Here is a 13,344-nt window from a genome sequence, read left to right as displayed (position 1 = left end):
GCCCTCATCTTCTGTTTGTAGACCTTCCTCTCGACCTTCTCACTCAACAAACCACCTCCCCACTTACTCTTAATCTGCAACATATCACTCCCAATGAACCTCCTCTCCCCGTCGGTTGTACTTGTCCATGTAAACCTCACATAGCTTGGCCACCGTCTGGGCAGTCTCAGGCAATATCGAATCCACTGCCACCACAGAACAAGTCTTTCTAAAGACCAAAGCCCCCAAAACAGACTTTCCCTTGACAATACAGTAAGGCACACCCATCCTCCTACACAACTCAGGCAAATGGATGACCAACTACTCTCATCAACACACACAACCTCCACTGGGTCAACGTCGTGGGCTATCACAACCAACTTGGCACGTTTCTTCTCCACCAGGCCAGTCACACACCGAACTCCCTGACGGATTTTTGACTCTGCGGATGTCTTGCTAGAGGGTGGTCTGTACTTCTTTAGAAGACCCACCAAATCTCGGGCTGGGCTGATCAGAAAAGAGTACTTTGTTCGGAGTTTAGAGTGTCGGAGAACTGGTGGATGGCAGGGGGGATTTTTAAACGTTTTTTGAGAATTGATAGGCGTCTCTGGTGAGTAATGTATTTGGGCCATCGGAAAATGGGAGAGGTCTCGTTTGGGCTGGATATCCTGACCTGGCAATTGGAAGTGAAATTACCTATTCCGAAATTCTTCTTACGCTCCCGGATTAATGGGTGACGTTTGGGCTTCGTCTTCGCCTCCTTCAAAATTTTTGGTGTTGTAATCTTTTTTGTAGTTTTCTGGAATAAGCTGGTTAGATTTGTAATTATTATGTGGATAATTTAATTTAATACCAACAGGCATCACAAGAACACTGAACACGTGCTGAAGGTATCTGTTCAATTGTTTGAATATATTTATTAAATTAATCATTTTGTTTTTTGATAATAAACTTTATGTTAAAATATATATGATAAAAATCGAAAAGTATGTCTCTTGTATTTACATATTTTAACGTTAGTTATTAACTTTGAATGCACTATCATTTGATTTTTTGTTTCATTTATGCATCAAAGAATAGTTCATAGGCTTACATTTTGTCTATTTTGCCTATTTTGCTCTTCGAGATACATTGAGACCCCCATGGAAGGAATTTGAATAATATTTATACACAAATTAGTTTTGATTTTCTAACATAGTCTATTAAAAGAGTAGTGAATACACACTTCTTAATGTGATTGAATATATTTTGAGACGTTTTGATTGCAGATTGTTAAAGGCCATTTTTAATCTTTTTGCAGAAAAATACATTTGATTTTTATCACAAACAGCAATCCTTTCGAATAGATTTCAGCCTGCTTTGATTGCGGAATAATTTTATTATTAAATTCCGGAACTTAGAAACATTTTTCTCTAAACATCACTCATTGTAAAAATCGGATTAATCCAACTTTAGTATAGATTTAGAACTTGATTTAAACAAATAGCTGCTATAAAAAAAGACTCTGTAGAATGGTTAATCTCAACTACTCTCTGTTTTATTAAATTAATAAAGGGATATCACCTGTGTGTTAAAATAAGACCAAATAGAGTGATTTTTGATTAGGAAACATTTACTATTTTCCACAAAAATTGATGTTTATTTTGGTAACTAGATGGATAAGAAACGTGGTCATTCTACTTGTGCTGGATACTGACTTCTCTATTATCTGAAAAATCAAATTTTTTTTAAATAAGTCTCTATTATCTGAAAAAATTGTTGACCATTTCGGTCTGCATCCTTTATCGTGCAGGAGTGCCGGACTTTTTCCGAGGTACTTGGATGACATCATACGGAGGGCCCTCGACTCGGCGGGATTGCCTTTGGTCCCCGAACCATCGGATCTTGACCGTGATGACGGGAAACGTCCTTACGGGATGACCCTTTTCTCTTTTGAGGGCGGAAAACGTCTCGTATGGGACATTTTCTGCTTCACACTTAACTTTGTGTGCTCTGGAGGCTAAATCTGCTGCTAAGAAGGCTGATTATTTAAAGCTGACAAAATATTCCGCCTTTTCGGATTAGTTTTTCGTGATTCCGATAGCGGTGGAGACGTCGGGTGCTCTTGGTCCAAAGTCAGAAAACTTCAGCACAATAAGTCAGATTCCTGAACAGCTTTTTTCATTTAGTTCTATTTCTAGCAGCAAGCAACGTCATGATATGCTAGAGTCATGGTTTTCTTCCACAACCCAAGGAGTCAGTTCGGCTTGGTGTTTGATTAAGGCTGGGAATTAAGATTTTTTGCATTTATCGTTGCCGTTGTGGGAGGTATTTTTTATGCACGGTTCCAACGGTCGTGTATAAGTGCCGGCAAATTCTTTGTCCCTAAATCACGTTGTCCAATAGGCTCTCTGCTTTGTTGATTTCTCGTCGATACTGCAACCCATTAGGGTCAACAGGTGCGACCGAAAACGCCTGGTTGGAATGAGCATGTACATTTTTGATGAAAGCAAGCCTCTCTTCTGGGACTTTACATGCTCCTAGATTTTTTATAAATCAAATATGATTTATATAATATATTAATTCAGACAAAATAATAATTTTAGTCTGGCTGGCCTATAATATTGAAAGATATAAATTTATGTAAATTATTCATCAGTTATGTTATTCGCGTTATATTTGTTCGTGTTTTCTACCTGTGCTGATTTACACAGTGATCTAGATGAAAAACACTCAAATAATATTGAATTCTATCTCCCGGAGACTGGTATATAAATGTTAAAATAAAATTACACTGCTTGACTTTACGTATTTATTAGGTCACAAAAATTCAGATGCCCTTTTTGAAGAAATGAATAATTTATTAATTCAAAAAGCTATAGTAAGTCAGTCTTATTTTATTTTAAAAGTTGGAAAAAGTATTGGAATTGTCTTTTGATGATTTTATGAACTATGTTCAAAAAGGCGAAATGATTTGGGTTATCTATTTCTGGGACAGGAATTCGGGACAAAATTGCACTTACATTAAAGACACATTGGAAACTGTGGCCGAAGATGTTAAACCCAAAATCGGAACAGTCGATGTTTCCCAGAACACCACGTATTTCAAACAATTTAAAGTTGACTTGTTTTGACTATCATGCATTTAGAGAACCATATCCCCAGAAATATTTTTATTCGAAAACGGAAAACACAAAAGATATAGAAAAACACTTTTTAAGGACAGACCGAATCCATTGATCCAATGGATAAAACGCCAAATTTAATAAAGGCTAAACTAACATATTTTAATATGGGGATTTTTTTCTTTGGTTAATAAATCGAGTTTAACATTAACGTTATTTTTAATTTGAATGACAACTGCGAATACTCTGTTTTAAAGACACAATTATATTCATTTAATAGGGAATAATTATCCTTTAACAAAGCAACTGTCATAAACGTTAAATTCTCAAACCATCGTTTATTTTGATAAAAAAGTAGCTTGCAATTGATTATTGATTGGCATTTAGAAAACGATTTCATAAGCAACAAAGCACAAGACTATATTCACGTGTAAGTCGTGACTTGTCGACGAAATAGGATTTTGGGTTAATAAACGAGGTTGAAATGACCTATATCAAATAAGTCAGTAAATTGAATTTATTCATTTTCAATCAGCTTTTTTTCTCAGTTAATGTCTCGATACAGAATCCAGGGAATCGCCGGTTAGAACGACAAGACAAATTGAAAACTAACCAGATATGTTAATAGGAGTGTTAGTTCAGAGAGTGAGATCACATAACAAACACATTGGTAGGTTTAGAGTAGTTGGTGGGGATGATTGACCTATCCAGTTAACACCACGCTGACTTGTTTATGTTCTGATTTAAAACAGACGGCATTCTGACAGATTTTGACCCCGCGTTAGGGAAGAATACATTACTATTCCGTACGGGCTTGTTTCCGGTCTTGACAGGATCAGGCATGTGAGGAGGAAAGACAGAGAACGTGCCTGCCTTCATTCCTCCGTCCTTCCTTTAAACGCACATATTACTTTTTTGGCTGGTGAAGAGTATTTGAAGACTTGGTCAATTTTGGGGGACTTTTCTTCCTTATAGAGGGGACCCTGTATGGTGGAGGCGAAGGGGTTGGGGTCGAAGTAGGGGTGTGAACGAGCCTCAACTTTGAAGACATTCCCTTTGACTAGTTTTTTATGCTCCTGAGAATCTTTCTATTCATCAAGAACGGGGAATGACCAATTTCTGTTGTTTGTAGTTCTCGTAGGGCTCGGGGGAAGACTTTGGGTAGGGATTGAAACACACATTGGCATATCTAAGACATGACAGTGACCATGACCCATAGCCGGTCCCCTTCTTTATATTATTAGTCAAAAAATTCTTTTCTTTGGTTTTTGTGCTTTTTCTTTCATTGTACTGAGGACTGAAGTATTGCACTCTTCCTCCAAATGAGCCCAAATAGCTCCCCGTGCTTGCTCTTTCTATTAGAATCAGTCGTTTCTACAGCTTTTTTCCTGTCCCAGAGTCCAGAAAGGGTTTGCCGACTTGTAGTTTGAGTCCCTCATTTCGGAGTATCCTCCGTCTTTTGATTCCGTCTGAGTAAGACTCGCCCTCAAACACGCGGTCAAATTTATTGGAGAAATATCCGTCGAGTTGTCCACACCGACTCTTTGCGAACTGCACAGTGAATTGTCTCCCTTTGTAGGCAGAGTTGTTGAACTCCACTACGGCTATTGACTCTCAAATACATTTTTTGGGGACGTAAGGGTCCCCTATTGTAGTGTAGCCACTTTCCTTAAAAATGCCAAGCTTTTCCAAATCGTTTTTCATTGTAGCTTAGAAACAATTTTTAATTTAAGGTAATCGGTGAATATATTTATTATTTTTGTGGTATTATGAGTAATTTTCAACATGTCGTTAAACTGCATTTTTTAATTTGTCAACTAAGAAGGGATTCTGTCTCGGGAAATAATCACGACCAGCCCGACGACACAACACGCACAATTCGGGAATAATTATCACTCAACCACACCAGACGTAACTTTTAAATCTCAATTAGCTACAGGAAGGGCGCCATCGTACAGTGGAAGAACTTGCAGAGACATTGAATGGGTGGGGTGTGGTCACGAGTAAATAGGGAAGTCCTTTGCATGTCATTCTAACTGCCTTTTGTGGGCCACAGGAGTTATATGTCACAAGTATTGTTGAGTATGTCTTTTTATAGAACTGACTGGTCAGTGAGTGGTGTTGAGGACACTCTGGGTATTGGGGTATCTGTTCTTTGTAGTCAGGTTTTTTGTCTCGCTTTTTCCACTATCCATGCTTCATAACAGTGGGGACGAACATGGGGTATATTCTCCACTCAAATGTGAGGGAGATAACGTGCATGTGCAGTCTGTGAGTTAATCTTGTCTTATATTCCCAGAATGCGAGTCCCTGACCAGTCTGGTGGGTATAGTTGTATAGTCGTTACTTTCACTAAAATTCTACCGAGGGGGCATTAAAGGAGGAATTGTGTTATTTTCCGTTTTGTACTGTTCTAGAATATTGTCCAGATTTGCTACTTTCTAGTTTAGACAAACATTACAGATCTCCCAGACAGGTCTTCCACTCCACTGAATAAAAAACCAGAACTGCAGTCTCAACCAAACCAGACCAAAGTAATTGTAATAAACAAGAGATACGAATATATCATATACTGATTACGTAATAAGGAGAATGTGTGGTTCGATTGGAAGGGGGTTGAGGGGTCGATGGTGGTGTGTTATCAGTGGGGGCAGACATTCCACTTTTACTGCGTGGACAGAGGGAATGTCGTCGAATGGAGTTTTCTAGACTGCACTGTATGCTTGATGTGTAATACTGCTGAGAATAAATCGGGCTTTCTGATGTGTGATGACTTCATTAAGACACCACAATTGTTTTCTTCTCCCTCCACTCCACTCTGTCCCTTCTGGAGTGTAGAAATTTCGTTTTTGAGGTCGTTCTGTGTACTGTAACTCAATGGAAGCTTATTATGTCGCGAGCCGAGCGCGCGAGCAAGCCAAGCAAGTCGACACCTGTCATCCATATAATTTCCTGAGACCTGTACTCAATAATGAGGAAGTTGATTTTCAAAAAACATAAAAAGTATCGACTCAAAAAGAAAACAGAAAATTTCCTAATTAAAAAAGGGAAACAATTCGAATTCAACTAAATTCGAATTCAACTACAATATCTTAGAAATGTAAACGTCCTAGAAAATGTAAACACCTTAGAAGAGATGAAAATAATTGCACGTGAGATTTATGAAGCCAATCATTGTATACATAATGCTTTGGAAGCCTTATGTAGGCAAAGATTTTTATATTGAGGCGACAGATCATTTGCTAAGTTGTTAAAAATGCAATATCTGCAAATTTTCAATTTCAGTAAAACAATATGATGATTCAACTCATATTGTTGCTGATTCGCCTAATATAATAAAAGGTTTCAAGTAGATTTAATTGATCTTAAACGATGTAAAATTAGCTTATTTTGTAAATTTAAAAATGAAAACAACGATTTTTCTTAGTTAATGTCTGTAATAGACGTACATTCGAAATATGCGTTTACAAGGAGTCTTAAAAATAAAAGTGTAGTAAAGGTGGCGACTAATCTAAATGATATTCTTATGGATTTTGGTCCCAGCAAGTTTCTTCTAGCAGACAACGGAACAGAATTCTGAACTTCAATACACTCCCGAAACTAACAATAAATGTTTTTAGTTCAACTAAAGATAAATTCGAATTCAACTAAAATAAATTCTCCGTATTATGAGAATAAACAGGAAGATGGGAATGCATGTGTCAAAATATGAATCAATCATAGGAGATATAGTATTTATTACAGTCAAAACCCCTATACTTGCTGCAATGTGCCTACCAAAGAAGGGGAATTGTTTTTGAAGTGTTGGGACTGTGCTTGGTCGGGTGATGGGCGAGTGATGACTAGAGCGATAATATAAGGAATCAAGTGGAGGCAGAAGTGATGATTAGTCTGGGCTACACCTGTCCCACTTGTCGAGAGATGCCGACTGATAAACTGAAATATGAAATATGTCTAACGGAGAAGGGACATGACTATTTCTGCAATAATTATTCGACTTGAAAAGCAAAATGTGATCACAAGGAGGACATTCAGGCCGTGGGTGGCTATGTAGTTTGCACACGAATAGAGGGTTAGTGAATGTCATCATTGTAGGGCAGGAGGAGCAGCAAGAAGATATTGTTGGATAAAGCATATCCTCCACATATTCGAGTATTGTGGTTGGTGGCATTGCAAGAATGGTTTCTTAGGCATAGCTGACACGACTGAGAATCACCCGTCTTCCCAGTCTGTCACAACTCGGCAAATGAAGAACCATCACCCCCATTCCTTAGTTGTCGACACTACCCAGAGAGGAACGAAATAGATATATTTGCGAGTCGGCTGATGTCTATTGCACAATGTCTGGAAAACGTTTAAATTCACTATTGCGATTATCTATCGTCACTTTTAATGTCAGGGGAATCGCCAATACACATAAATAAAAACAATTGTGCCAAGATTTTGAGAGATACAATGTATCAATCGGATGTAATCAAGAGTCAAAGGTCTTGGAATCAGCTGATGAATCACATGGAAACTACCATCTAATCCTACTTCCCAGGATATTGAAGCACTATGGGCAGGGATTCGCTGTCCATAAGACTCTAGCCCCGGAATTCATCGTGTATGGTGTGTAAATGATAGAATCTGTGTTTTTTAAATAAAGACGAAAGGAATTATCTCCATTATTAATGTCTATGCCCCACATTCTGGGATTGTTGTGAAAGACCCAGAAATTTTAACCATATTCTACTCTGAGCTAACCAAAGTCTACACCGAACTTGAATCCTCTTTCATAATATTCAATGCCAAAGTTGGCACTCAAAAAGGATTAGAACAATTCATGGAAAGACGCGGTATAAGAAACTTATCTGGGTGCTTCCTCGCGAATTTCTGTCCGTAATATGACTTATTTATATGTAATACTGTTTTCAGCACCCTTCACGTCACAAGACGACATGGACTGCGGCTCACAGCGCTTATCGAGGAAAATGGAAGAGACTCGTTACTAACATTGTTTTGGCTGTTGGACAAGTGGGACTATAATTATTATGGCCCTACAATAAGTGCGTTAATAATAATCTTTTCGAATGAGGAAATGAAACCGTCTCGTTTGATTTTACATTTAAAACCAAAAAATCATAATTCAATTGGAAAAAAGACAGACTTTTTTTAAAATTAAAAAGGATTTTGAAAATAAAAACACCTTACAGTCAATCATTAATAAAAATATCTCAAAATGTCTGGATTATTTTATTCATATAAAATTGCAGAGATAATCGCAAAAACTGGTGCATTATTATTTTAAATTATTGTTAATACTCATTCGATTGAAGAAAATGTCATCCGTAAGGAAGCGATACGAAAATTGGAGTGATGAAAAAATTCAAGTGGAGATACAAAAATAAAAATTGAGAACCACTGTTCTATTCCATCCCTGTGATGGTGGAGTACTTCATGGCTGAAAATGATAAAAATAGGCGTTCTACTCCCCCCACCTGGATGGACAGAGTGATGGGGGATCATATGAGAGAAATCGTGCACTTTATGTGGCAAAGGAAAAGTCTCTGCTGGCGGAGCTGAATAAAATCGTGAGTAGTCTGCGGGACTGTGAGGAGGAGATTAGCATATCGGAAACGAGGAAGAATATTACAATTGTAAAAGTAGGCGTCCAATTTCCGTGAGGGATGTGCAAATATTAGAACAGTCCACGATATACGTCAAAATATACAATCCATGCTGGAAGCACTACACAAACAATACAGTGGAATAGTGGATGCATACCGCAAACGACAGCTGGTGAAATTGACTTGTAAATGTTTAGATGTACGGAGTTAGGTGGCATGGGGAGGATTTGTACTGTTCTATGTGCATTGACGGACAATGTGGTTAAAACAACATTCAGGCGGTCTATTGAGAAACCATTATCAGAGGGTAATACCTCCACTATTACTTGATACAATTCATTACAATCCTCGACTCCCGAAGTGTACAACCAATAAGTCCCATCGATAATTCATGGTCTGGGATCACTTAGTTAGGAACAATAAATAAATAATTCATGGCCAGATTAAACTGACTGACCCTCACCTTGACCAGCCACTATTCACTTCTTTCAGAACATTGTGAATGTCCCTCCATTCACGTTCTAGATATACCACAAGTCGAAGGCAAAGTGTGGGAGACGGGATACCCCACTATTAATCCACCACCGTCATAAAGACAGTCACCTTCGATACCAATGTTGCCCACTGATAGTCCCCTCCCCCCTCTCGTCACATTACACAGTGAGACCAATGAATTTTGTGTGGAGGCATCATCTGAGTGAACTGAGGACATGAATAGTCCATCAAAACTGACGGAGGCAGTCAGAGACGACACGAGGGTTACTCTGGTCTTGGAGAATTCTACAATGAAAGTCACAGAACTTGTGAGGCAGGTCAGTAAATTACTCAACGTGGACTGTCTTCAGTCAAAAATGTAAATCTGGTTGTGGGTAATCAATCATAGCAGATGATGTAGTGCAGTTGTATAGTTTTGTCAGGAATGATATAATTCGTTTATTCCAGTGCTGTCCTCAATGCACTGTGCTCCGTCACTGTGGACGAGACTGTGACGAATTTGTGAGTCCATTTTGGTTTATGTAGGGATTGGTTGAAGACTACTGTGATGTACAGTGAATACTCCCAAATTCGCCATTTTGGTTTCGTCATTTTTTGCGGCGAATTTGAAAAATTGCGAATTTCAGAATATAATCAATAATTTTTGAATGTGAGTAGAACTGTTTAATAATTCGAAAATAGCCAAAAATCCTTTCACGCATCTTCGAAATATCGTTAATTGTCCTCCTCAAAATCTTTACTTTAAAGAAATGAGAAAATCTATCAGCAATTCTGTGCAGCATTTAAATTATTTATTTTCATCCTTATATCGCAAAATTAAAATTTTTTGTTGTATTGTAAGTCTCGTGTAATTAGTACTAAACCCACGTTTCGCCATGCTTTTTAAAAATGTACTATTTATCAATATTTTTTTATTTAAAAATTTTAAAAAAGTGGTTATGTCGAGTTATTATAATCCAATCAGGATACTCTCAGCCACCGTCCACAAATAGTGATGAATGGACTCAATGTTTATTATAAATATTCCACACTCATTTGCTCTCAGGTCTGCAGTCTGATTTATTTAGTCGAGTGCTGTGCCCAGTCGGGAGATACTCGACATTGCCACCAACGATCTGCCCAACTGGGCTGGGAGACTACTATACCCCCAAGTTGAGCAGTGGGTGCATATTAACTGTGCATTGTGGGCTAATAATGTCTATGAAACGACATCCGGAGCACTCATCCAGTCCAAGAGTCCCTCAAAAAGTCTCGAAACAGATTTTTGCTGTGTGTGCTCTTCGTGGTGTGTTTCTGTCCTCGTTGTTACAACTTGTACAATGTTGTGTGCTCGAGGAAGGATGAATTTTGCTTTTCCCTTCTAAGGTCGTCTATTCCTTTCATTCTAGTCATTCTACTGCCTAAAGCATTTAAATGATACAATTGAAGGACAGTTGGTTGACATTTCCGTCCTCAAAAGTGTCCATATTTCGGGAATGCTGATCAGACGAGTCTTTCGAAAGAAGTGAGAATGAGGATTGGGTCGTTGGTCGTCATTTGTTTTGGAGAATTGTCCTCACCAAATATTGATAGCGGGAATTTAAACTTTACTGTGCAAATTGACATTTTGTTAGAACAGGTTGGATATGAGGGAATTTGGCACTGTTCGTATCCACTAGATCGAACTAGTAGGGGTCTATTGCATTTTCGAATAACCGAAATGAATCAAAGACGACATTTCACTGTGTTTGATCAAACGGACCCAGAGAATGTGAAGAGATACGAGAGTGGGAGTACTGGTAATATTAGGAGATGGATTTATGAAAACAACGTACCACAAACCCAGTTAAATGACTATAATTTGACTCCAAGCATTGAAGGGTTGTTTGGGTTTACCAGTGAACGATTGAATCAGCTAAATTAAAATGGGTATACAGTCAACTCTCTTTTTATTGCCACAACGGGACCGACAAAAATAGTGACAAAAAAGGAGGTGGTAAGAAGGAGGTTTAAAGGTTGAATGTCATCTTATCATGTTTTTTTAATTAGTTTGGTATTTTTTGTTTGGAACGGGTCAGAATAAAGAAAATAAGTTTTTATTTGAGAACATTTTTAGGAACAACAGTTAAATAATCTAATAATGTTTTTTTCTTTTTCTCCGTTCCTTGTTTAGTATGTTTTCGATAGTTTGCAATGCAACTAAGCAATCATTTGAAAAATATTCAGCCCAACAAAAAATGTTTTGAAATTGTTAAACTTATTCACATCTTCCAATTCAATTTTCGAATTTTCAGTATCTTCTATTTTCATTTCTCAAGTTTTCGTCATTGTTAAGAATGCTGTCGTTCTAGTTCCCCCTGATCAGCTACATCAATAATGTTTACTTGATCTAGTAATTCTCCATATCCCTCAATTTCACACAAAAATCAATAATTCCACTCGTGAGGTCTGTTCTATTCCAGCAATTGTTGGTGATCTTCAAAGAAATGTCACTCCAAACATATGATTTAAAAATTACTCATCTTTTATATTAATCTGTTTAATTAGCAATTCAGCAGGTATTTGGGAATCAATTTCGTTCACAACATTAAAGAGTTTAAACTGATAACATCGAGACTTGAAGCACTCGATTATTCCTGGGTCAAATGGTTGTAATCTTGTTGAGTTTTTTGGAAGGAATAATACCTCAATAAATTTACTGTGTTAACTAATTTTATGACTTGAAAAATTGTCCAACATCAATAATATTTTTCTTTTTAACTTCATATCCATCAACCATAAATTGAATTCTTTTGAAGTCATCCACGAAGTTTGGTTTTATAAATATCCATAAAATGCTGAATAATTGAAGTTTTTGAATTTTCTAAGTTTTTTGAATTTTCCAATTATAAAGGAAATTGGTTTTTCACTCCCATCGCTATTAAAGCAAAATAGAACTGTTATTCTTTCCTTGTATTTTTTATATCCAGATCTGATTTTCGAATACTCTTTGAAAAAGCAAGCTCATAAGAGTGCGGTCTCACCACAGTTAAATATGTCTGAAGGTTTGCATGGAATAAATTTTTCTTGAGAATATAAAATAAAGTCATCATAGTTACAATCTTTTTTTTCAAATCCTTCGTCATTACATGCTCTCATATGAATTTTGTGACGTTTTTTAAATTTCACACCCAGCCATTAAATACATCAGTTTCATTTGAATTGGAACACACATTTCCATATAAGGACTTTGCTTTTTCCGTGAGGATTGCATCATTATAAAAGCCACCACCAGCTTCAACCATATTGACACTCCTTTAACTCAATAGTTGTGAATTTCAGATTTCGTGGTATAGAATTCAAATTTTCATTAGCAAAAGATTCTTTAGCTCTACTTCATTATCAAGATAATTTTTGATAGATCGACGTTTGATTATTATTATTATTATTAAAAGCACTCCCGAGAAGTCACAAAACTAATTAAGCTTCCCTTGTGCCGCGTGAACAACAATACTGTCCCACAACCTTCTCCAGGTGCCTCTCCTCTTTGCCAATTCTCTCAGGTTGTCGAGATCATCAGCAGTTTCGAGTATCCTCCCGATAGTTTTGAGATCCTGATTTAACACCGATGGAGGTGTTGTCCTTGGTCTTCCTCGGAATGCGTCTCCGCATTGCATGAAATATGTTTCCATAGCAATGTTAGCAGGAGTGGCGACGTCCATCCGCAGAATATGGCCAAATAACCTCCATCGTGATTTCAGGATTTCGATCGAAAGAATTTCTGAGTTGCATAATTTGTATAGGTTGTCGTTTGTGATCTTCTGCGGGTAGCGGATGTTGAGTGCTGCTCGTAATTGAGATCTATGAAAACTGTCTAGTTTCTGATTTTCCAATTTTGTGAGTCCCCAGGTTCCACAGTTGTAGGTAAGGATTGGCAATAAGAACGAGTTGTATATCCTTATTTTCGTTTTTCCAGTTAGTTTCTTTTTAGTTCCCCATAAAGACATAAGCTTTCTAAAGGCTCCATTTGAAAGGATTTTCCTTCGGGTAACATCCTCTGTGTCTCCCAGGAGCGTTCCCAACTTTTTGTGCCTTCTCCATGATTCATCAATGCGTCTTTCCGATCGTCTTAAGGATATATATTCGGTTTTTTCGGTGTTCACAGTGAGAAACCATTTTTCGAATTTGTTCGGGAGCAT

The 13,344-nt window shown here is 37.4% G+C and overlaps 1 protein-coding gene and 1 pseudogene across 1 annotated transcript; both read right to left on the bottom strand.

Moving 5' to 3' along the window:
- LOC115231617 lies at positions 1–9,074 on the bottom strand (annotated as a pseudogene).
- Positions 9,075–12,621: 3,547 nt separating this feature from the next.
- LOC115231616 lies at positions 12,622–13,344 on the bottom strand. The gene has a single exon (XM_029801600.1). It carries the CDS (start codon positions 13,342–13,344, stop codon positions 12,622–12,624), a length of 723 nt encoding a protein of 240 aa, XP_029657460.1.

This window comes from Octopus sinensis, unplaced genomic scaffold (assembly GCF_006345805.1).
Source record: "Octopus sinensis unplaced genomic scaffold, ASM634580v1 Contig18745, whole genome shotgun sequence".
Classification (NCBI taxonomy): domain Eukaryota; kingdom Metazoa; phylum Mollusca; class Cephalopoda; order Octopoda; family Octopodidae; genus Octopus; species Octopus sinensis.
Note: the sequence above shows the minus strand (reverse complement) of the source record. Positions and strands in the feature narration are given on the sequence as shown.